The sequence below is a fragment of the Vulpes lagopus genome, chromosome 7 (genome assembly GCF_018345385.1).
Source record: "Vulpes lagopus strain Blue_001 chromosome 7, ASM1834538v1, whole genome shotgun sequence".
Taxonomy (NCBI): Eukaryota; Metazoa; Chordata; class Mammalia; order Carnivora; family Canidae; genus Vulpes; species Vulpes lagopus.
The window spans coordinates 112,377,167-112,403,730 of NC_054830.1; the positions used below are offsets into that span (position 1 = coordinate 112,377,167).

General features: G+C 38.6%; 1 protein-coding gene across 6 annotated transcripts in view; it reads left to right on the top strand.

Moving 5' to 3' along the window:
- The first annotated feature begins 6,067 nt into the window (after window positions 1–6,067).
- FNIP1 (folliculin interacting protein 1) overlaps window positions 6,068–26,564 on the top strand; it is a 155,719-nt gene continuing 135,222 nt past the window's right edge. For 3 of the 6 annotated variants that reach the window (XM_041762090.1, XM_041762092.1, XM_041762093.1), the window contains exon 1: window positions 6,068–6,245. In XM_041762090.1, coding sequence (XP_041618024.1) covers window positions 6,154–6,245 — 92 coding nt within the window. In that variant the 5' untranslated portion in view covers window positions 6,068–6,153. The remainder of the gene's footprint in view (window positions 6,246–26,564) is intronic. The other 3 variants (XM_041762095.1, XM_041762096.1, XM_041762094.1) reach the window with 2 other exon arrangements.

The window sequence follows — 26,564 nt, forward strand, 5'->3', positions numbered from 1 at the left end:
TTTTCTGCTGAAAATCCAATGTGTTCTGAATAAAGTATGATCTTTTAAATTTATTTTACATAGTTTTCTTATTTTAGTTCAATGTTACCACTAGATTATATTATAGGTCACTGAATTTTTATACTTTCTCTTGCCTCCAGCCTTGCATGTGCTCTTCCATCTGCCTGAAAGACAACTCCTCTGCCCACATCCTCTTTTCTTCAGCTTCTCCTATTTTTATTTTTAATTCCTATTCATTACTTCCTTCAGAAAACTCTCCTCAATTCCCCCAAAAGGCTAATATTTCTCTTTGTATCCCCATGGCATCCTGTAATTGGCCACTTCATAGCATTTGTCACAGTGCACTAAAATTGCCTGTCAAATTCCTTTTTTTTTCTTTTTACCCCTAGGCTGTAAGTTCTTCAAGTGTAAAAATCACATCTTGTTCTTCAGTGTATTTCTAGGTTCTAGCACAGCTGCCAGACACATTAAATATATCCAGTATTTGAAAAATATTTGTTGAAAAAATGTTATACAAGTGTGTCATTATATAAAAGACCTTCTTTTGTATACATCTAATAGAATTCAAGGTGAGGATTTCAAACCAATTTATTTTATATTGAAGGTAAAAGTTTGAGTTCTTAAAACCACTTCTCGCAATGTGTAATAACTTTTTGTCTACTTGCTGGTTTCTTAAGGGCCAGGCTATACCTGTCTTATTTGTTATTGAACTCTTAGCACCTAGAGCATAGTGAGTACTTGATATCACCATCTCTCTCTTTTTTTGAGATTATATATATCTATATGTGTGTGTGTGTATATAATATATATTTATTTATATTTGGGACAGAGAGAGAGCACAAGCAGGGGGAGGAACAGAGGGGAAGGGAAAAGGAGGGGGAAAGAATCTCAAGCAGACTGCATGCTGAGGATGGAGCCCAATGTGGGGCTCAATCTCAGGACTCTAAGATTATGACCTGAGCTGAAATCAAGGGTCAGGCACTTAACCGACTGAGCCACCCAGGTGCCCCATCTTCTTTTGATTATTTGTTAGCATACAAAATTCTCTAATATCTTCCATTTTTTTAAAAAGAAAAAAACAATTTTTACCTCCTCCAATCTCCTTTTACCCTGCATTTCTCTGTTCCGTATCTCAACAAAGCAGAGGTATTGTCTCTCCTTGCTTTACCACTTCCTTTCTACCTTTTTTGTTTTTAAACACACTCCTTTCAGGTTTTGCTCACATGACTCCACTGAAACTACTCTGTCAAGGTGTCCAGGTTGGGAAATCTAATGGACACTTAGATTTTCAGCAACATTCAACACAGTGGAGCCTTCCTCCTTTTGGGCATGTTTTTCTTCTCTCCTTATTCTTCTTTGCTGGATCCTTTTCTTCAAGACCTACAAGTGTTGTCCCTGTTGAGTCTTAGTCCTGGACCCCCTTCTACACGTACACATTCTCCCTAGGTAAACTCATCCATTCCATTCTTTCCAGTGCCTCCAAAATTTATCATTCCAGTCCTGTCTTCTCCCCATATATTCTTTTTTTTTTTAAATTATTTATTTATGTAGTCATACAGAGAGAGAGAGAGAGAGAGAGGCAGAGACATAGGCAGAGGGAGAAGCAGGCTCCATGCACCGGGAGCCTGACGTGGGATTCGATCCCGGTCTCCAGGATCGTGCCCTGGGCCAAAGGCAGGCGCCAAACGGCTGCGCCACCCAGGGATCCCCTCCCCATATATTCTACTCAGGATCTCTACATGGATATCTAGAAGACAATTAAAACTCAATATATCCATTCTTAATATGCTTGATTTTCTTTGTCTAACCTGTATTTTCCCTGGTCATTCTATTGGGAAATGACTTCCATTTAGATGCTTAAGGGAAAAACCAAGAAATTAATCCTTGGTTTTTCTTTCCTTCACTTCTATCACAAGTCTTGTTGGCTGTAACTCCAGAATAACTCCAGTTAGCCATCATTCACTTTCACTGAAAATACACAGTAGCCTCCTATACAGTTTCTCTGCTTCCATTCTCATTCTTTATAATCCTTTCTCCTCAAATCAAGCCGGAGTAATCTTCCAGAGTCATTAATGCAGCATGTTCCTCTCCTGTTTTAAACTCCTGCAGTAGCTCCCATCACATTTAATCTAACTGCTTTGTTGTGATTTACAAGGTACCTACATAATGTGGCTCTTTGTGTCTTTGTAACCACCTCTCAAACATCTTCCTCTTCCCAGAGTGCACTCAGCTTCTCTGGTCTCTTTCTTATTCTTCAAACAACTCAAACCCATTTCTGCCTCAGAGCCTTTGTACTTTTTCTTCTCTTTGCCGGAATGTTCATTACCTTCTTTGCACAGCTGTTTCCTTTTCATTGTTTAGGCCTCAGTTTAAATCCCACATCTTTGGAGAGGACTTCCTGACCACCGTATCTATATTTGGCCCCCTCCAGATGCCTGCTATCAACTATTTTATTCCTAGCTCCTAGCACAATATGCACACATATCCTTTATTTTGCCTGTCCCACTGAGAACAGGAGTAGGGACTTCTGTTCAGCCCTATGTCCTCAGCTCCTGCAACAGAATCTGAGACCTTGGAGGTCCGCAAGAAATATTGGTTGAATAAATGAATGTTTAGGTTTTCTGGTGTCTTAAACTATTGCCATTCCTTTATTATATAGTAGTAAATCATCAGTTGGTTTAAGAGTTTTTAAAAATGAGGTACCAGGGTATCTGGGTGGTTCAGTAGGTTAAGTGCCTGCCTTTGCCTTAGGTCATGATCGCAGAGTCCTGGGATCAAGCCCCACATCAGGCTCTCTGCTTATCCGGGAGTCTCCCTTTCTCTCTGCTCTACCCCTTGCTTATGCTCTCTCTCTCTCTAATAAATAAAAAAATCTTAAAAACAACAACAAAACTGAGGTACCCTGAGTCCATCAGGCAGTTTTACTTGACCATCTAGATTCTGAATGTTTTATTCTGTGACATTCTCAGTGAAAATTTAACTTGTTTCAGGAAATTCAGCACAATCGAGACATGCTTATTAACAGGTGCTTAAGGGAGCAAAATTTTTTTTTTGCCACTTTTTCCATATCTGTAACCAGAAGAGAGTGCCCTTGTCTTTAATATTATTGGAAGCAGGTGGACACAGACCCATAGGCTGTTGGGGTTTTGGAGAGGCTCAATCACCTACTTGAGTGAAAGTGCAGGGCTTATGCCTAATCTAACACAACATTTACACATTCATACAATATTAACCAAACATAACAATAACTTTATTTCTCACATTTCCTCCTTGCTGACTCCCTAAAGTAAAAGAGGCTACTTTAAGATACCTCAGTCTCTTTGTGGGAAGAGGTAGTGTTAAGTAAAAGAGAAAAAAGACAATGTACACTGTTACTGAATTTGAAATTATTTTCAATGTGGTCTGCATAATTAAGTATAGTTACATGTCTTCTTTTATAACAAACCTATATCATTTCAGTCTTATTCTGTAATTTGAATATTACCCTGCAACATAAAGGAAATACGGTAAATTTTTTTCTGTACCTTCAAGAATAAGGCTAAATGAGGCTACAGAAATGAAGTTATTACATATTAGAGAATACTAAAACAAAGTATCTCTTATGCAAGCAGTAATGTTCTTTCCCTTACTATTAATATCTATAATTATCTTGTGAAGTAACTTTTTCCCAAGATGAAACCACACCAGGTTATTGTATTTAGAAACTTACTTCTGAGGGGACAAGGAAATACTCTTCTCTGTGCCAGCCATGGACCAGCTATGAGTCTTCAGTGTCAATGGTTCTATATACATAGGCTAGAGCCTATTTCCACTTGAGCTCATCTAGTGTACTTGCTATTATAAAAGCAAAATAAAATGTCCCCAAATGAGTGATTAATTGACTTATAGGGTGTGCATTTTCTCACTTTTAAAAATTGCATTGACTTCATTTTTTGTTTACAAAAATGTTATTCCTTGTTCACATTTTTTGGGGAGTGGGGTGGGAAATACAGTTAATCCTTGAGCAACATAAGTTTGAACTGTGCAGTTCCTCTTATATGTAAATTTTTACAGTTCAGTACTATAGATGTATTTCCCTTATGATTTTAGTATTTTTTTTCTCTAGCTTACTTTATCATAAGAAACACTATATAATACATGCTTTGTGTTAGTCGACTGTTTATGTTATTGATAAGGCTTATATTTAACTAGCTATTAGTAGTTAAGTTTTTTTGGGGGGGGGCGTCTAAGTTATACTTGGATTTTTGACCTTACAGGGTTTGGGGCTCCTTGTGCCCACCTTGCTGAAGTGTCAACTGTATACATAGTTCCTTTTATCTTATTAGAAATCTTTCTCTGTTTGGTGCCAGAATCCAGAGGATTATCTTTACACGTGACATAGTCCTGCTGTTTTGTATTGCCCAGTAAGTTCCGGAGTTTGGGAAATGTACAGAGGAACTTTGAATGAATCTTAACCTGACAACCTCAAACTGTCACTTTCTCAGAGAGACCTACCCCATTCCCTCATCTCATTGCTTAATTCATTCAGAAGCTAGTCCTAAAATTACCTTGTTTACTTATTTATTATCTCCTTATATGGAAAGTTAGCTCTGATTTGTGCTTACTTTGAATCCCCAGCACCTGGACCAAAGGCACTTAAGCATTTGCCGAATTAATAAATTAATTTCTTGGGGTACCTAGGTGGCTCAGGTCCTGATCTCAAGGTCCTGGGATTAAGCCCCATTGGGCTCTTGGCCCAGCAGGGAGTCTGCTTCTCATCTCTGCCTCTCCCCTACTCAAATAAATACATAGATAAAATCTTGAAAAAATAAATTTCTTAATCGTCTATAAGTAGTGCTTTAAAAAAATCTGACCTCATCAAGTTGGGTGAAACTCACCATGTTGGTTGCTGAAATTCTCAGATACACAGTCTGTTTTCTTTTTTCTGTATTACACCACTTATTTTAAATTTTAAACTATAGCTGCAAATTAGTGGGGGTCAGTAGACAATCAAGGAAAATAGAATTTGGTTTGTCTGCCTAATTAAATGAAAATTTCAATATTAAAAAAAATGTAGCCCTTGAACCTCTTATTAGTTATTTCCTGACATCCATATATGCCGAGAATTTTATCCCCGGATAACAAATTCCTAATTCTGTAGGGGGAGTGTGTGAATAAATGGTGAAAATTTACAACATCACTTTGATGGGAACCCTGATAAAATTGGGGGTCCTGGGTTTACTAAGACTGTAAAACCATTTTTTGAGCAATGTTTTTTTTTCTTTTCCTTTGGAAAGCAGTCTTCCTCGTATCAAACCCGTTTGTTTACAGTTCCATTGTCGAATTCCTCTCTCCCTGTACACCCAGACGTTGAGATACAGCTTAAGTGTTAAATCTAAATCTCCTATCCTTAGTTCTCAGAAAAGGCCAATTCCTGTTGTCAGGGCTCGAGGAGCCAGTGGCAAACACTGAAGGCGGCGGCCCAAAGTCCCCAGCCCAGGCCTTCCCTGCCGGAGCGCAGAGCTGTGGCGAGTGCCTGGGCCGGGCTCTGCACCCGCTCTGCACCCGCCCGGCGCCGTCAAGCCCCGCGCCCGCATCCGTGGCGGCCCGCACTGAGCGCGGCCTTAGGTCTGCTGGGGGCGGGGCTCGGCCCTGCGCCCGCCGAGGGGATGGCGGGGACGGTCGGCTGCCAGTGGAGCCCTGAGCATCTCTTTGTCGTGGGTGCAGGAAGACGAACGAAGCCGCCTGCATTCCTGCAAAGTACCGGGCGTCGTTCCCGCGCCACCACGCTGTAGCCTCAGATAGCAGACAACGCTGCGACCCCAGCGCGCCCCCCCTCCGCTTCCCCAGCCACCTCGCCTCCCCCCGCCGTCTTTCCGCGCACACCCCGCCCCGTGAGCTGCCACGTGAGGGAATCCACTAGTCAGCCTATGGGGGCCGGCTCCGCCCTCCGCCCCCGCCTTGCCCCCTGCTCCGCGCGCCGCCACGTGATGCGGCTCACCGCCAGCCAATGGGCGCCGGCCTTGCCTCGCGCCCCGCCCCGCGCGCCGTGGCCGTTTGAAGTGACTAATTTCTGTCATATGACTGAGGCGCTCATGGGGGTGGCGGGGCGGCTCTAGGAGCGGGGGCCTAGCAAGCGCCCAAAGCAGCGAGCCTGGTCTGGCCGTGGTCAGCATGGCCCCTACGCTGTTCCAGAAGCTCTTCAGCAAGAGGAGCGGGCTGGGCGCGCCCGGTCGGGACGCGCGGGACCCAGACTGCGCGTTCAGGTAGGGCGCCGCGGGGCCGCGGGGCCGCGGGGCCGCGGGGCCGCGGGGCGGCGGGGCGGCGGGGCGGGGGGAGGTGCGCGGAGCCGAGGGCCTTGTGGGCTCCGGGCTCCAGATGTGCAGGGGCCTCGGGTGTGGTGCCCGCGCGGCAGCGCAGCGCAGGGACCGGGACCGGGACCGGGACCGGGACCTGGGCCTCGGCGGGGAGGGGCTGGGCAGCCGCGGACCTGCGCTGGAGGCTGGAGCGCCGTCTCCTCGCCCCACTACCCCCATCCCTGCAGCGGCCCCTTCCCCCTCCTCCCCGTCGGTTTGTTTACGTCCTGCCCGGCTGCCACGCGCGGCTTTGCCTTCCCCCCGAGCCCCGCGGCCTGAGCTGGGGTCCACACGCCTTCCTGGCAGCGAGTAGAGTTGCGAGGGGCTGCCTTGGACCTCAGCCCCCGTCCTTTGGGGCCCAGAAGTTCTCCCCTCTTCCCTGAGACCCGTCGCCCTCCGGGTGCTCCATTCCAGCTCGCTTGCTGTCGTGGGGGGAGAGCTGCACGTTTTGGCCAACCTTCGGAGGGTGGAAGCCTGGAGGAGCGAGTAGGCAAGGTGCCGTTCTTTCAGGTTTCTTGGAAGCTAATGTTGGAGGTGTGCAGTTACCGGAGCGAGCGGTCTTACTGAGAAAGGCGAAACCCAAGAGTAGTTACGGTTACTACCGACTAGACTGGAGCAGGACCGAATCAAACGGAACACGGCCTTAGAATTGACCATTGGAATCCTCCCGTTACAACTGTTACCAGAAGGGCGTCTCTAAAAATTGAAAACGATAGCAAAACAGGCTTTATTAGTTTTTGTTTGCGGTACCTGTTGCTGGTAGAAAAACTTAGAATTGTAAGAAAATGTAGTAGAACCATGAATTCAGGGTGGATTTAGTCGCCAAAACGCATTTGAACAAGAGATGATGTCTTTCACATAGCTCTCATACTTGCTGCGGTGTGGAAACTTGTATATATAACTAGGCTAAATGTCACATATCACTCACTCAAACCTGGTAGGAGCCCGGTTCAGTAGTAGTAGGAAAAAATGAGAGTCTTAAATTTTGCAACAGGCAAAAGTTTGAAATGACTGTGCCACACTGGTAAAAGGTTTTCATATTCTTAAGATTATTCACTCTCTCGGTAATGCAGGTCATATTACTAAACATTCAATAATACATGTGGAATCGCAGTGTTAAGTGGAGAGAACTTAACTGGCGATTAGAGGAAGAAAAATCTCACTGTAAACATCTTAGAAAGATGTTTAGTAAAACAGATTTTCTAGGTTTAGGTCTTTTTCCCCTGGGAAATAAATGTCTTGCTATGCTCATCTAATGATGACTTTTAAAAAAATATTTCTTTACTGATTTTCTTCTGAAAAATGAAAGTGTAGTCTGGATAATACTACATTGAGACATCCAGTAAATCCAGAGTCAGTAGAAAGCAGGTTTAGGATATTAAAAAGGTGACATTTGATTAGGCTTTCTATTTCTGGGCAAAGATCGACTTTGAGGTACTCAAGTTTCCAAGGGTCTCAAGTCGCTCATATGAGAAAACATTTTCGTGTCTATTTTTTTTTTTTAAATGTAAAGCCTACTATATTGTGTAACACTATTTTAGAGTTGTCAAAACACTTTCTCATTAGTTATCGCATGTGGTATTTCGCAACCTTGTGAGATAGAGCAAGTAGCAGTGTAGATAACCATTTGATCCTTTTTCCAGTGGAAATAAGAATTATGTATAAGCCCAGTAAGTGCAGTACCATTTAGAAGTGATTGATTAAAAAAAAAATGTGTACAAGTGTACATGTGAGAAAATGAAAACAGATTAACATCATGCAGCTAGTAACTTGCAAATCTTGGTAACTCAGGTATTTTTTTTTTTAACTTCATTGAGCTATAATTTACATGCAATAAAATTAAGCCATTATAAGTGCATAGTTCTGTGAATTTTGTTTTATGTGTATACAGTTTTGTACTCACCACCCCAGTGAAGTTTTAGAACACTTACCCGCACAAGAACTTGTTTTACTTATTTATTTACTCATTCATTCATTCATTCATTCATTCATTGGAGACACACAGAGAGACAGGCAGAGACACAGGCAGAGGGAGAAGCAGGCTCCACGCAGGGAGCCTGATGCGGGACTGGATCCTGGGCCCAAGGCAGGTGCTAAACCGCTGAGCCACCCAGGGATCCCAAGAACTTGTTTTAAAACACAGCATTCCCCCAGAAGCTTCCTTAAGCCCCTCTGTAGTCAGTTCTTCACCCATTTCACTGAGGACGGGCACCATTCTGCTCTAATGACTGAAGTTTTGACTTTTCTAGTATTTCCTATAGATGTTATCATATTGTTTATAGTCTTTTCCATCTGGCTTATCACTCAGAGTGACAATTTTTGAGATTTATCTAAGTTGCGCTTACCAGTAATCCCTTCCATTTTACTGCTGAGTAGATGCCTTGTATGGGTATACCACAATTTCTTTATCCATTCATTACCAATCAGCAGACATTTGAGTGTTCTTAGATTTGGGTAGTGATGAACAATGGTGCTGTGAACATTTGTGTACAAATCTTTTTTTGTGTGTGTGTGTGTACAAATCTTTATGCAGACATGTGTTTTCATTTTTTTCAGTGGTTACCTAGGAGTGAGATTGCTGGGTCACATGGTAAGGATATGCTTAGCTTAAAAAAAAAATTGCCCAACTTTTCTGAAGTAGTTGTACCATTTTGTATTCCCATGAGCACTGTCTGAAGGGTACAGTTGCTCCGTATCCTCTCCAATAACTGGTATCTGTTGGTCTATTTTTTTAATAAAGATTTTTTTTTTTGATATTGTGAAGAACACCTAACAACATTTACCATGTTGAACGTTGAGTCTTTTGGATTATAGCCATTCTAGTGGATATAGTGGAATCTTACCGTGTGTGTAGATTTTTTAGATTTATTTTAGAAAGAGCACGCATGAGCGGGTAGGGGTGGAGAGAGGAGAGGGGGAGAGAGAATCCCAAGCAGATTCTGCACTGAGCATGGAGCTGGATACAGGGCTGGATATCAACAACACCAAGATCATGACCTGAGCTGAAACTGAGAGCCCATTGTTTAACGGACTAAGCTACACAATCACACCTCTTATTATGATTTTAATTTGTATTTCCCTAATAACAAATGATGTAACTGGTTTTAGAGTTGATTAAAATTTCATTCCAGTGTACCATGCTCTCCTTTCTAGAATCCTTTTTTTGGTTTGCTTTGGTTTTAGTCAGTTTAAGTTGTTAAATCTGACTTGAACATGGCCATTGGCAACTCATAGCTGGGTGTCTGAGAGTCAGTTCCTAGAGTTAGCACTATATACAGGCCCAGTGGTAATAAGTCACAGTAGGGCTCTAGAGTAGGAGAGACTTTTGATGCGAATGAAGCTTTAGAAGCCTTAAAATAATGTCTTTCTTGGTTACCCCATTGGAAAAGATGGTCAGGAATCACCCCCTTCCCTTCAGTTTTCACTTTTAAGACCATTACCATCTAGATTTCTGTGTGCTTGTCTAACCTAAGCTTCTTGAACTGGAGATGAGTATGAAGGATATCACAGGAGTATCATTTCAGTAATTTATGGAATTAAAACAGTAATTTGTTTTCATATTTTTGAGGATTTGGGAAAGAAGGTGCTTTCTAGAAGAACATACTGTTTTATGTTTTCTCTATCAGGCTATTTTGGAAGAAAGAATTAAGTGTAAGTCCAGTAACTGCAATACATATAAAATGATTGCTTTAAAAATAAAATTCTTGGGGAAAAGTCTAATTTGATGAAGAAGTTTGTTTTAGAGTTAAATGTCTGTAGGACATAATTCATGTTTTGTTAAAAAGATGCTGTATGTTTTGTTTTATTCATAATGCATGAGCATTTGCTTTTACTGTCTGTACCAGAAATTCTTACCCTGTTGTAACAAACTCTTAATTGTTCTTTTTTCCGTTACTTTTGTCTTGCTCCAAATTATTATCAACTTTATCCTTTTAAAAAAAGTAAATTCTGATTATGATCAGCATGCAAAATGGTATAGAATTTAATATATGCATTACAGAGTAATTTTAAGGATTCAGAGATAAATCATGTTAAGTACTTAATGCAGTGCTTAGCGCATGGCATTCAGGAACCAGAAGTTGTACTATGATGATTCCATGCCTATGTGTAAAACCATTTTGTTTAGGCCCAAACTCCTTAAAGTGCTACTGTATTGTGTGACTTTTGCAAAGTGTCTAGCCTTTTCCTTTCTTTTTAAATTAGCATAAGGGCATTTCTGAAAACAGAACTATTGTTCTATTATTATACTTAACAGAAATTCCTTAAGATCATCTTAGACTATATTAATATTTTCTCAGTTGTTTCAAGATGTCTTTTTATACCAGATTTGTTGACTTAGAGTCTTTTGGGGGGGGGGGGCAAGGAGGAAAGAGAGAGTGGTAGGGGAGGAGGGATTAGGGAAGGAGCAGAGGGAGAGAGAGAATCTTAAGGAGGCTGCATGCCGGGCATGGAGCGTGACATGGGGCTCCAGCTCATGACCCTGAGATCATGATCTGAGCTGAAATCAAGGGTCAGATGCTTAACACCCTGAGCCACCCAGGAGCCCAGGTTTGAATTAGAGTTTTAAAAGAGTCTGCATATTATATTTGTGATTATGTTGCTTAAGTAATTTTTATTCTGTAACAGTTTCCCCCACTCTCCTTTAAAATATGACTTCTTGTTGAAACTGGGTTATTTTCTTTACAAATTTCTCACATTCTTTATGCGGTTATTTGCTTCCTAATGGTTTCCTCTAATTCAGTGCTTCCCAGTATTCTGTGTTTTAACAAGCCTTCTCTAGGTTATTCTAATGCTCAAGTTTGAGAACCAGTCCTATAACTTACTCTATTTCCAGAAAGTTGGTAGTTATTTTATTAGATTCAGGTTTAGTTTTTTTTTTTTTTTTGATAAAAATATCCCATAGATATTTGTTGTATATATCCTACCCATTAGAGTTACATGGTGTCTCCTTCTCCCTGTAGCGATGCTAGGTTTGGTAACTTGTATCAGCCTTATTCTTATAAGATTCCCCTTTCCCTAATGGCTTTAGCATGTTTTGTTATTATTGTCTGAATCTATTATCTTGTTAGGGGTTGTAAAATACTAATATTCTGGTGGTTTAATTCTTTCTGCATTTATTTCCTGGAAGGAATTTTTCTTACCACCCATTTGGCTACTCTTTGCTATAGGAAATGTAGCATATAAGTTTCATTGTTTACCTTTGTAGTGTGTCAGAATATTTTATAATGAGTTGTTTAGTGAGGGTATTCACTTTGTCATTTTTTAGTATCATCACAAGCTTCTGGGTTTTAATGTGTTTTAATACATTATAGTCAAATTGTCCCGTATTTGGCCAGAAGACTTTTCAGGTTGATATTTGTGGCATTGTGACATGATCTCTAATCTTTGATAACTTCTGCTTTCTTTTGGCCTTTTATTAATCCTCTCTTTCTCTTCTATGATTTTATTACCCTGGACATGGTTTAGATTCTGTGATGTGCCATGCTGTGCTGTTCTCTGTTCTTGGCATAGTCTTCTGTACTTTTTTGGTTTAGCTTTCTGTAGTGATCATCTGGACTTATTCTAATTATCTTTCCTCCAGGAAGCCTTTTTTGATTTCTCTCAGAGTGAGTTAGGTTTCACTGGAATTTTCCTCCATAGCTTAATGCATTTCCTTCTGTGACATCTATTACAGTTATCATTATTTGTCCATATCTCTCTTCTTTGCTTGCTTGAGTTCTCTTTAACTTCAAGGTGGATTTTGGAGTTAGAACCCAGTAGATCCACCTGTTGGATTGTTTGCAGGAAATGGATACGTAGGTTTCTAGCTGAAACTAGATAGATGCCATTTTTTTGAGGGAGAGAATATAAGACTGAAAACATGTCTTGACTAGCCTAACAAAAGTAGCAGCCTTCTCTTCTGTTCTCTATCACACACGTTTTATATTCTTCATAGCTCATTTTATAATTTACCATCTGTCTCCCCCAAGTTCACATTGTGCCAGTATACTGTGCAGTGCCTGAACATATGCTCAGTAAATATTTATAGAATGAATGTATGAAATAATTTCAAGCACAGAGGGAGAGAGTCAAAAGTTCTCTTTTGGAATTTGGTCTAGATTTATTTGCTAGTTAGATACCCACTTAGAGATGTCCAGTTGATGGTTTAACAAAGTAAATGTAGATTTCATAGCTGAGGTTGATTCACAGTAGAGTTGGGACTGGAGATAGCTTATGGTCAGTATTAAAACTAAGGGAAGGGATGAGATTAGTCTAAGAAAAGGTGTTTATAGGGTATTGGAAAGAACAAGGCTTTGCTCTGAGGAAACTTAAAATGTACAGATGTAGGACAGGAAAGTCTAAAAAGAAGAAAATGGCAAGAGAAACACTGGGAAAGCCAGGGATGTGTGGTGTTAGGAAAGTTCCAAAGGGAAAGTGTTTAAAAAATGATGGTGTAATTAACTGTTTTCTGTATGCTGGTTGCTGACAGGTCTTGTGAGATGACAAAAAAGTACCTATTGATTTGTCAAGTTGGAGATAACTACTAACCTTAATTTGTATGTTAGTGTGTATATGGGGGGGGGGCATGTTTAGGGGAGAACATGAGACAGATGTGGAATACATGCGAGGTGATAAATGGCTTCACTGCTAAAGCTCTTTGTTTTCCCATAGGAGAAATAGTGTGTATTACTGTGTTATTTTTTCACTTTCAGTATTCTGATTCTTTATCACATTTTACAATTCTGAAGTTCTTTTTTCTCCTTAAAGATTTTATCTCGGTGGTTCAGTTGGTTAAGTGTCTGTCTTCAGCTCAGGTTATGATCCTGGGGTCCTGGAATTGAGCCTCATGTTGGGCTCCCTGCTCACTTGGCAGGGAGACTGCTTCTCCCTCTCCCTCTGCCTGCTTCTCCTCTTGCTTGTGCCCTCTCTCTGCCAAATAAATAAACATGTAAAAAAAAAAAAAAGATTTTATCCATTCATTTTGAGAGAGAGAGAGAGCATACAGGCATTAGTGCAAGTAGGGGGTGGGGCAGAGGAAGACAGGAAGAGAGTCCCCCAACTAGACTCCACACTGAAGAGTGTGGTGAGCCCAACATGGGGCTCAATCCCAGAACCCTGAGATCATGATCCAAGCTGAAATCAAGAGTCAGATGCTTGACTGGGCCACCCAGGGGCCCCAAGCTTCTGAATTTCTTAAGCTGGCTTTTTAATATTTTCAATGTTGGTAGGAATTGTATTTCAGAAATTTTGTTTTTTCAGTGTTAATTTTAAAGATTTGTTGCATTCTCAAGGACTTTTTTTATTACAAAAATACCACCTCTTCTTTAACTCTATATTAGAAATAGTAGAAGGTTTTAATATTTTTTTTACAGAGAGTTCTGAGGAATCCTATTTTTCTTATTAAAGTGAGAAGCTGAGAATTGTAAGTAATTGCATATTAATGGTTTTTGGTAGCAGTGTTTGGTCCTAAGAGTCTAATTTTGCAGTAAGAAATGCAAATATGTTTTATTGTTAATTTGTTTTGCTTTTCTATCTCTAAGTGGTATTAGATTTGTGTTTCAGAACCACGTTTATTTAAAGAAAATAGGTGACTGAAAAATATAACTTTAATATTTATAAAACTTGGACTTCAAAGGGACAGTTTAAGATAGGTGTAGTAAGATCCTGAACTCATCTTCTCTTATGGACACAACAAATCTGCAGCTACAATTGGAATAATTTCCTCTGAAAAAGTTCTGAAGACTACATGAACAGTGTCTCCACAACAAAGGAAAAAAGGACCACATTGAGATAAGGAGAAACAGGGCTATTCTCTTGCCAGAAACTGCACCCTAGGTATGGTGACCCACAATCAGGAGGGATCTTAAAAATCTTTCTCCTGAGGAGCAAGACTTTTGTACCCTACATCAGGTACCCTAACCCTTGGATCCTGCACCATAGAAACAAGCCCCCAGTATGTAAGACCAGTGGGGCCTATGTTCAGGAGAACCAAAGAATGGAGAACCTGCTCTTCAAGGGCATGTGCGCAGACTCACTTGCCCTAGGACCTAGCAAAAAATGAACAGATTGAAAAGTGCCTAGATCATATATGAAGGAGAAAGCCTTAACGTTTAATCTTAAAAGGACCACCAGAAAGACAGGGATCTGTTGAGACTCTCTGGGAACACAATTGCTGGTGGGGGCTACTTTTGTCATCTACCTTGCTCATGCCAGCACTGGTGGGCACCATTTTGGCAATTTCCTTCTAACGTGCTAGCGCAGGGTGGTACACCCCACTCCCATGTGCCATGTCACAGCCAGCCTCTAAGCATCTTCCACCCCCTTGAGCTGCAGTTACATTACAGCTGGTTGGAAAAGTACCCTGCTCCTCTGTGCCATAGCCAGCTGAGCAAGTGCACCTCAGTCCCCACATTGCAGCTGCAGCTTTGTCATAGCTGGCTGTTTTGCTCAGCCCACACTAGGGTTGCCCGTTGAGTGCCTAGCTCTGGTTGCTGGGTGGGAGGGAGATTGTACTTCTGGGCCCCATGGGTCATCTACAAAAGGCCACTGCTTCAAGACTTTGAGAGGTAGCTGTTTTGCTGAATACAATGAAATAAACAGAGAACCAGGTAAAATGAGTAGATTTAAAAATATGTTCTAAACAAAAGAACAAGATAAAACCTCAGGAAAACACTTCACTGGACTCCATGTTTAGTGTGGAGCCTACTAAAAAAAAACAAAAAGGACTTCACTGAAATGGAGGTGAGTAATCTGGAGGTTCAAAGTAATGGTTATAAAGATGCTCACTGAAGTCAGGAAGGAAATGAATGCAGTGAGAGCTTAAAAAAATGTAGAAAACATAAAGTACCAAATGGAAGTCACAGAGTTGAAGAATACAGTAACTGAACTGGAAAATAAATTAGAGGGTTTCAGTGGCAGACTGTATGAAGCTGAAGAATGGGTTAGTGAACTGGAAGACCAAGCAATGAAACTCACCTAGACAGCAGCAAAAATAATTTTAAAAAGGAAAGATTGCTTAAGGACTTTTGTGTCAACATCAAGCAGGGTAACATCCACATTATGGGGGTCCTAGAAGGAGAGGGAGAGAAAGGGTCAAAAAACTTACTTGAAGAAATAATGATGAAAACTTCCTTAGTATTGGAAAGGAAACAGCTACTCAGGTCCAGGAATCCTAGAGAGTTCCAAGTAAGATAAAGAGATTCACACCAAAACACATTATAATTAAAATGTCAAAATTTAAAAATACTTGAAAGCAGCAAGAGAAAACAACTTTTTATATACAAGGGAAACCCCATAACACTATTAGCAGATTTTTCAGCAGAACTTTCTAGGCCAGAAGAGAGTAATGTGACATATCCAAAAGTACTGAAAGGAATAAACTTGCAACCAAGAATACTCTACCTGGCAAGGTTATCTTTTAGAATAGTAATTTTTCAGATAAGGAAAAACTAATGCAGTTCATCACCACTAAATCAACTCTACAAGACATATTGGAGGAATTTCTTTAAGCTGACAATGGCACTAATTATAAAAAAAAAGCATAGCAAGGTAAATATACAGTAAAGGTAGTGGTTTAATCACTTATAAAAGCATGAAAGTCAAGAGACAAAACTAAAACTACAATAACTTACCTAAAGATTAAAGTAAAAATATATAAACTACAACACCCAAAACAAAACATTGTGGGGAGAATAAAATGTATAGTTTTGGAATATATCAACTTAAAATAGACTTATATTCAGAGGATGTTATATGTGAACCTCATGGTAACCACAAAGCAAAAACTTATAGTAAAATACAAAAGAAAATGAAAAAGGAGTCTAAGCATAACACTAAAGAAAGTTATCAAGAAAGTTAACACAAGTGAAGAGGAAAAGAGGAGAAAGGAACAGAGGGGAACTACAAAACAGCCAAAAAACAATTAATGAAATGGCAACAAGCCACATACCTATTAGTAATTTCTTTAAATGTAAATGAACTAATTCTCCAGTCAGAACACAGAGTGGCTGAATGGATTTAAAAAAAAGGACCTATCTGTATGCTGCCTATAACAGACTCACTTCAGAATAAGGATACACACAGACTGTGAGTAGAGGGATGCAAAAGATATTCCTGCAAATGGAAATGAAAAGAAAGCTGATGTACGTATACTCTTATCAAAGTGGATTTTAAAACAAGAATGTAATAGGAATGCCTGGGTGGCTCAGTTGGTTGTCTGCCTTCAGCTTGGGTCATGATCCCTAGGTTCTAGGATTGAGTCCCACGTCTGGCTCCTTGCTCATTGGGGAGCCTGCTTCTCCCTCCGCCTGCTGACCTCCCTGCTTGTGTGCTCGTGTGCACGCGCGCTGTCTCTCTCAAGTAAATAAATAATGTAATAGAAGACAAAGAAGGGCAATACATGTTAAAATGGTCAATTTATGAAGAAGACAGAGCGTTTGTAATATATATGCACTTAGCTTAGAAGCCCTAAAATATATAACGCAAATATTGAATGACCTAATGAGAGAAATTGACAATACAATAATAGTAGGAGATGTTAATACCCCACTCACATCAGTGGATAGGTCAGACAAAATAAGGAAACATTGGTCTTAAATGATACATTAGACCAGATAGACTTAAGAGAGATATAGAGAACATTTCATCCAAAAGTAGCAGAATACATATTCTTCTCCGGTCCATATGAAACATTGTCTGGGATAGATCACATTAGGCCACAAAATAATTCTCAATGAGTTCAAGAAGATTGAAAGCTTATCAACTTTTTTCCAACCACAGTATAAAACCAGAAATCAATTACAGGAAGAAAAATGGAAAAACCACAAAATGTGGAGATTAAACAGCATGCCATTCAATAGCCAGTTGGTCATTGAGGAAATCAGAGAAGAAATGAAACAATGTCTAGAAACAAATGAAAACACAAATTATATACCAAAATATTTGGGATGCAACAAAAGTGGTTATAGAAGGGAAGTTTATGGCAATAAAGCTCATGTTTCTACCTCAAGAAACATGAAAAATCTTAAACCATCTAATTTTACACCTAAACAAAGTAGGAGAAAAAGAATGTGATACCCAATTTAGTAGAAGGAAGGAAATAAAGATCTGAGTGGAAATCGAGGAAATGAGGCAAAAAGACAATAGAAAAAAATCAGTGATACTAAAGAGCTCGTTCTTTGGAAAGATAAAAATGACAAACCTTTAGCTAGACTCACTAAGAAAAAGAGAGAGGGCTCACATGAATAAAAAAAATGAGATGTTCCAACTGATAATACAGAATACAAAAAGTCATAAAAGGCTACTATGAACAATTATATACCAATAAGTCAAACAAGCTAGAAGAAGTGGAGAAATTCCTAGAAGTATACAAACTTCAGGACTGATTAATGAATAAATAGAAAAGCTGAATAGACTCATTGATAGTTAAGGACATTGAATCAGTAATCAAAAACCTCCCAACAAACAAAAGTCCAGGATCAGACAGCTTTACCTGAATTCTACCTAACTTTATAGGTTTTAATACCTGTCTTTCTTAAATGATTCTAAAATGATGAAGTGGAAGGAATGCTTCCAAACCCATTTTATGAAGCCAGCTCACCCTCATACCAAACCAGAGAAAGATACCACAGAAAAAGAAAATTACAGGCCAGTATCCTCAGCAAAAAATTAGCAAACTAAATTCAGCAATATATATGTAAAGAATCATACACATGATCAAGTGGGATTTATTCCAGGAATGCAAGGATAGTTCAGCATCTGCAAATTTATCAACATAATAACAAAATGAAAGATAAAAAATGTCATTTCAATAGATGCAGGGGAAAAAATTGACAGATTTTAACATCCATTTGATGAAAACTCAGCGAATTGGGTATGGAGAGAATATACCTCACCAGAACAAAGGTCATATATGACAAATTCACAGCTAATACCATATCCAGTGGCAAAAAGCTGAGAGTTTCTCCTGTAAGATCAGGACCAAGACAAGGATACCTGCTCTCCACAGTTTTATTCAACATAGTATTGGAAGGCCTACACATAATAATTAGTCAAAAAAGAAATTATGGGGATCCCTGGGTGGCGCAGCGGTTTGGTGCCTGCCTTTGGCCCAGGGCGCGATCCTGGAGACCCGGGATCGAATCCCACATCGGGCTCCCGGTGCATGGAGCCTGCTTCTCTCTCTGCCTGTGTCTCTGCCTCTCTCTCTCTCTCTGTGTGTGTGTGACTATCATAAAAAAAAAATAAATAAAAAAAAAAAAAAAAAAGAAATTATGTACACACAAATTGGAAAGGAATAAGTAAAATTGTCACTATTTGCAGATGACTTATATTATATATAGAAAATCATAAAGATTTTACCAAAAAAGTTAATAAATGAATTCAGTAGAGTTGTAGGATACAAAATTAATATGCAATCTATTGCATTTTATTTTATTTTTTCTATTGCATTTTATACACTAATAATGAGCTATCAGAAAGAAAAATTAGATAATCCATTTACAGTTGCATCAAAAAATAATAAAATACCTAGGAATAAATTTAACCAAGGTGGTGAAAGCCCTATACCCTGAAAACTATAAGGCACTGATGAAAGAAATTAAAGAAGATGTAAGTAAATGGGAAGATATTCCATGCTCCATGGATTAGAATTAATACTGCTAAAATATCCATACTACCCTAAGTAATCTATGGATTTGATACAGTCTCTACCAAAATACAAGCGGAATTTTTCATACAACTGGAACAAATAATACTGAAAATTGTATAGAACCATAAAAGACTCCTAACAGCCAAAGCAATCTTGGGAAAGGAGAAAGCTAGAAGCATCACACTCCCTGATTTCAAACAATATTACAAAGCTATTGTAATCAAAACAGTATAGTATCAGCATGAAAACAGACAGATAGATCAATGGAGCAGAATAGAAATTTCAGAAATAATCCCACACATATATGGCCAATTAATTTACAAAAGGGCAGGAATATGCAATGGGGAAAAGACAGTCTCTTCAATAAATGGTGGTGGGAAAACTGTGCAGCTACAAGCAAAAGAATAAAACTGGACCGCTGTCTTACACCACCTACAAAATTTAACTGAAAATGTATTAAAGACTTAAATGTAAAACCTGAAACCATAAAAATCCTAGCAGAAGACTGATGATAAGCTTCTTGACTTTGATTGCAGCAGTGCATTTTGGGATCCGACTCCAAGGGCAAGGGCTATAAAAGCAAAAGTAATCAAATGGTACTACATCAAACTAAAAAGCTTTTTTTTTTTTTTAAAAAAATATTTTTATTATTCATGAGAGAGACAGAGAGAGGCAGAGACACAGGCAGAGGGAGAAGCAGGCTCCCTCTGGGGAGCCTGATGTGGGATTCGATCCATCCTGGGACTCCAGGATCACGCCCTGGGCCAAAGGCAGGCGCTGAACTGCTGAGCCACCCAGGGATCCCCAAACTAAAAAGCTTTTGCACAGAGAAGGAAATTGTTTATACAATGAAAAGGCAACACAGAATGGGAGAATATACAGATATTCAATAGGGGTTAATACCAAAAACATATAAAGAACTCATACAGCTCAACACCAAAAAAAAAAAAAAAAAAACCCAAACAATCCAGTTTAAGGATCTGCATAGGCACTTTCCTAAAGAAGATATGCACATGGCAAACAGGCATATAAAAAGATGCTTAACCTCACTCAGTAATACTTGGGAAATGCTAATCAAAACCATAGTGAGTGGGGTGCCTGGGTGACTTACTTGTTTAAGCACTGACTCTTGCTTTTGGCTCAGGTTGTGATCTCAGGATCATGAGATCAAGCCCTGTGTCAGGCTCCACACTGGGCATGGAGCCTGCATAAGATTCTCCATCTCCTCCCACTCTCACATACATACTCACTCTCTCTGTCTCCAAAGAAACAAAACAAAGCAAAGAAACCATACTGAGGTGTCACCTCATACCTGTCAGAATGACTGTTCTAAAATAAAGATAAAAGTATCAGTGAGGATGTGGAGAAAAGAGAATCCTTGTGCATTGTTGGAATGTAAATTAGTATAGTCACTAAGGAAAACAGTGTAGAGGTTTCTCAAAAGATCAGAAAATAAAAACACTAATTTGAAAAGATACATATACCCCTGTTTCCACTGCAGCATTATTTACAGTAGTGAAGGTTTGGAAACAAATAGTGTCTATCGGTAGCTGAATGGATAAAGATGGGTGTGTGTGTGGGCACGTGTGCATGCGTGTATAGTGGAATAATATAAAAAATAAAATAAAAATAAAAAATAAAAAATAAAATAAAAAATAAAATAAAAAAATAAAAAATAAAAAATAAAATAAAAATAAAAAATAAAAAATAAAAAATAAAAAATAATGCAGTTTTGCTATTTGCAACAACCCTGATGGACTTTCAGAGTACACTGCTATGTGAAACAAGTTAGGTAGGGAAAGACAAATACTACATGGTTTCACTTGTAAGTGGAATCTAAAAATAAATACAAACCAAACAAAACCAAACCAAACCCAGATTCATAGATAAAGAGAACAGAATAGTGATTGCCAGAGGGAAGGGGGGTTGAGAGCACGGAGCAAAATGTGTGAAGAGGAACAAGAGGTATAAACTTCTAGTTATAAAATAAGTAATGGGAATGTTATGTACAATGTGGGAAATATAACCAATAATATTGTATTCACTTTGTATGGTGACAGATGGTAACAACTTATGGCAGTGATCAGTTTGCAGGGTGTAAAAATTTCAAGTCACTGTTGCACATAGGAAACTGATACAATATTGTATGTCAGTTATACTTCAAGAATAAAAAAGCATGGTTAAGCTGTGGGACAAACTCCGGTAATTTAATAGATGGTAAGTGAAGTCTGATAAGGAAATGGGAGGATATTTGAAACACTTATGGTCAAAAAATTTTCCAGATTTGATTAAAAGTAGAAACGCAAAGGTCCAAGAATTTAAACAAACATAAGCATGGGAAACATGAAGAGAAGTACATGAAGGTACATGATAATAGAATTATTCAAAGTTATTGGAAAAGAGGGGCACCTGGGTGACTCACTTGAGTAAGCAGCTGCCTTTGACTCAGGTCATGATCTCAGCGTCCTGGGATAAAGCCCAGCGTTGGGCTCCCTACTCAGTGGGGAGTCTGCTTCTCTCTATTCTCTAGCCCTGCACTTGTGCTTGCTCTCTGTCTCAAATAAATAAAATCTTTAAAAAAACGAAGTTAGTAAAAAGGAAATTCTAAAACCAGAGATAGGAGAAGGGTAACAACAGATTTCTTATAAGAACCATTGTGAGCCAAAAGAGATGGGGCAATATCTTTAGAGTACTGAAAGAAGAGAACTGCCAACCTGTAATTCTATACCCAGCAAAATTATTTTCCAAAATGAAAGTAAAGAGCTTTTCAGACAAACAAAAGCTGAAAGAATTCAATACAGCCAGGTCTCACATATAAGAAATAGGAAAGAAAACCATTCTAGCATAAAGGAAATTATATCATAAAGAAGTTAAGATCTGCACAAAAAAAAGAGCTTATATAAAAGATAATTGTTTAAAACAAAAATAATCACAATATATAATAGGGGCTGTAACATAGAAATAAAAATGTATAACAACAATAGTTCCAAGGCCTGGAGATGAGAAAGGAAATATATTGTTTTAAACTTCTTATACCATATTTAAAATGGTATTTCAAATGGAGGTAGACTATAATAATGTGATGATGTGTACTACAAATCCTTTTGAAACCCTATTTGCAGGAATGCCTGGGTGGCACAGTCAGTTAAGCATCTGACTCTTGCTTTCAGCTCAGGGTCAGGTCATGATGTCAAACTCCACATCAGGCTCTGTGAGGACTTGATGTTCTCTCTCCCTCTCTCCCCGTCCCCCACTCAATGTGCATGTACACTCTCACTCTCTAAAGAATTTTTTTAAAAGATTTTATTTATTCATGAGAGACAGAGAGAGAGAGAGAGAGAGAGAGAGAGAGACAGGCAGAGGGAGAAGCAGGCTCCATGCAGGGAGCCCGATGTGGGATTCGATCCTGGGTTTCCAGAATCAGGCCTTGGGCTGAAGGTGGCGCTAAACTGCTGAGCCACCCGGGCTGCCCTAAAATAAAGAAATTTTAAAGAAAAAGAAACCCTATTTGCAAGACTAAAACAATGAAATAATTAAAGAGATATAGTGAATAAGCCAACAGAGATAAAGAGAATTATCAAGGGGTACAGGGAAACTTTTGGGCATGATGTATATGTTTATAATGTTGATTTGTATGGTTAATTTCATGGTGTATTGATGTGCCAAAACTTAGCAGGTTGGCTGGCTTTCACAGAAGAGCGTGCAACTCGATTTTGGGGATGTGAGTTTGAGCCCCTTGTTGGATGTAGAGATTATTAAAAAAAAACTTAAAAAAATTATCACACTGTCACTTTAATATGTATAGCTTGTTGTATCTCAATTATATCTCTGTAAAGCTGTTTAAAAGGCAGTAGAACACCATGAAGAGAGTTGGAGAGCCAATGAAACAAAATGAGATCTATCATAGTATCTTTATAGAACTAATAAATCATAAAATACTAAGAACAAAAAAAGACTTGGATTCCATTTCTTATTGATATAGTAATTATTGTTTTAAATTCTTCTGACTTGATCTTTTAGGAAAGTCTTGTATAAAAAAACCCCAATGTAAAATGTAGCAGAATCTCTTTTATTTAAAGAAGTCCTAAACCATCTTCACGTGATCTTCTGTTACTGGTATCACTATTCTCTTAGTCTACCAAGTTGAAAATCATAGAATCATACTTTACTCTTTTCTGTGTCTGATTGCTATGTTTGGTTAAGTCCTTTTTATTCAAATTCTGCAGTATTGTTCTGCATTTTCCATGGTCATCATCTCAGACCTTTAATGCTTTTCAGAAAGACTTGCTATAACTGCCCTACTTTTTTTGTATTGCCTTCTGTGCCATTCTGCTACATTGATTTTCCTAAACCATAATTCTGATCAAATCACTCAGTAATTTTCATTGACTCCCTGTTGCTTACTTAATAGGGAGTAGTTAGGGAGTGCTTAGTTCTGTGCCAGCTACTGTTTTAGTATTACTTCTCACATTAGTTTTATAAAGTAGTTCTGATTATTCCTATTTCATAGATGAGGAAATGAAGGCACAGAGAAATGAAAAAACCTTGCCCCAGGTCACACAGTAAGTGATGAAATTAATATTTGAATTCAGACATGTGAATTCCACTGCCTCTATTTTTAACGAAGTTAAAACTCCTCAACTTGGCATATACAGTCTATTCTTGAGTTAGAGCTTGGATCTGAGTTCAGATTCCTGCCCCAGTGGTTTTTGTGTATATAATATTGAGAAGAGTTAAAGGTGGGGTGTGTGTGCACATGTCTGAGTTGGGGAGTGAATGGTACAGAGATAGCCCCAGATTCCATGGTACCTATGGTATTAGAGTTGTTTTGAGGGTGAAATGGCATGGGAGGCACTCAAATGTTAGAATTCTTTCCCACACCTCCTCACCCTTCAGTTTCTCCTTTCTAGTCTTTGTAATTTTTTCCTCTTGCTGTAGGTTCCAAATTAGACTACTTGATATTTCCTGAGAATAATCTGGTTCGTGTGTTTGGACATTACTTAGAGTAATAAAACTATAATATAATTGTCTTGAAAGCTCCGGTAGAACCTGTATGTGTCCTATCAGGACAGTAATTTTCTTGTGTTGTGATTGCTTGTTTATGTATATATATTCTTCACTAGAATGTAAGTTCAGTAAAGGTACAACTTTTGCCTGGCTTGTTTAGTGCTCTGTTCCTGGTGCTTGGCTAATGGAAGATATTCAATAAATATTTGATGAGTAAACAAATGAATAAAAATAGTCACTGAGTTGAAAGAATTCTAATTCATTTAACACAGATATTTCTGTTTTGGGTTATTTATCTAAAGTAGTCATACACCTAATGAGTAATGGCAGGTTTTTCTCTGAGATCAGTGTTTACCAATTTAAAGGAAAATTTCATTGTTTTGACTTTTTTTTAAAAACAATTTGTTATTTTTTATTCTTTTGTTTTTTTAGTGGCAGAAATGGTCTGATTTTCAAGAAATAGGTTAGATCCATTTATTTCTTTAACACCTCATACTTTGCCCCCTTGCCACTTAACACATTCATAATATGTAAGTGTGTGCATGTGGGTGTGCAGAGGTTTTCCCTGACATAACTCACTATTTACAAGTGATGGCTTTTTTGTTTCAATTTTTAAAACATTACCCAAAACATGATTTTAAAGTTAAAACTATAAAATGAAGTCATCTATATAATTCTAGTCTCCATTCTTATCTCCTTTTTTTCTATTTTATTCCTTCTATATAGCCATTTTATATAGTTTTCATTTCATTCCATTATTTCTTTTTGAAAATGTTAGTTAACGTATGTGTATATATAATATCTTTTCATTCTTCTGAAAAAGATTTGTGCTATTACACACTATTTGGCACCTTTTTTCATTTGGAAATCACTGTATATTGCTTTACAGAGATCTTCTTCATTCTTTTAACAGCTGTGGTGTAATCTTTTGAATATGTATAATGGTTTATTTAACCAATCTCCCATTGATGAATGTTTGGATTGTTTCCCATCCTTAACTGTTAGAAATAATACTGCAGTGAATGGCCATTTATATATTTTCCCTCCTGAATACCTCCCGGTTATCATACCCATAATTTATTTTTTTATTTTTAAAGATTTTGTTTATTTATTCATAGAGACACACAGAGAGAGGCAGAGACACAGGCAGAGGGAGAAGCAGGCTCCATGCAGGGAGCCCGACGTGGGACTCGATCCCAGGTCTCCGGGATCACGCCCTGGACTGAAGGCGGCGCTAAAGCGCTGAGCCACCTGGGCTGCCCCCATACCCATAATTTAATGGTACTTTTCAGTAACAGCATATTTTAAATAGTTCTTAGAATTATATTTGGGTTTCTATTTTACTTTTGTGTTGTAAATCTTAAGCTAACAATGTAATATGTGCAAACAACATGAAAACTGAATATTGTAGAGGTGATTACTTTGATAAGGTTTGGGGTCTTTTAGGTGTAGAATTTAGAGGGGTTATAATTGGCAAATTCAACTGACAGTAGGAGGCTCCAAACAGTTGAGTTTTCCTTTAATTTATCCCATTACTGTCATCTTGTTCCTCCACTTTTAAAAGTACAATGTACTGAAGTTTAACATGTATACAGAAAAATCTGTAGATCATAAAACAACTCAGTAAGTTTTCTCGAAGTGACTACACTTCTCTAACCATCCAGGTGCAGAAACAGAATTTTACCAGTATCCTAGAAGCCTGCTTCACTCCCCCCTTACTTTTTTTGAGGTTAACCACTTCTAATATTGTAGATTAGTTTTTTCTGTTTAGCTTTATGAAATACAGCCATGTTGTACTCACCAATCTTGTGCCTGGCTTGTGTTAGATTTATTTAATAATTTTGTTGCATGTGGCAGTAGTTGTTGCTGTGTAGTATTTCATTGTGTGAGTATGCAATAATTGATTTGTCCATTCTCTTATTGATAGGGAACTGTTTCCAACCAAAGGGTTGTTTCTAATTTTTTACTACTAAGAATAATGCTGCTATGATTATTCTTCTGTATGTCTTTTGGTGTACAGATGCTGAATACCTTAACTAATAGTTTCTCTTCAGCATTTTTGTGTGTGGAGTATAATTTTTTTTTTTTTTTAAGATTTTATATATTTATTCATGAGAGAGACAGAGAGAGAGAGGCACAGACACACTCCGGGCTGAAGGCGGCACTAAACCGCCGAGCCACCCGGGCTGCCCCTAAATTTTATAACATTACCCAGATTACACAGATTGCATTCCTGAATGTGTTATGTCACACAAATTGCACAGATGTCAGAATTGCATATTTAACCCCAATATAATTGTGCAATATATTTATCCTCTAACACGTAGTGGATATAGATGAAACCAGGCCTTTTCATGTAAAATATGCAAAGTACACCAGTGATACCAGTTTTGCTGATGGCAAGTACTGCAGTTATGCAGATATGCCATTTTAATACAGTATTTGTTTAAAAGATTGTATTTTTTTATTTGAGGGAGAGAGAGAGCCGCGCGCACAAGCAGGGAGAACAATAGAGGGAGAGGGAGACGCAGGCTCCCTGCCGAGCATCCCGAAGCAAACCTTGATCTCAGGACCCCAGGACTTTGATCTGACCT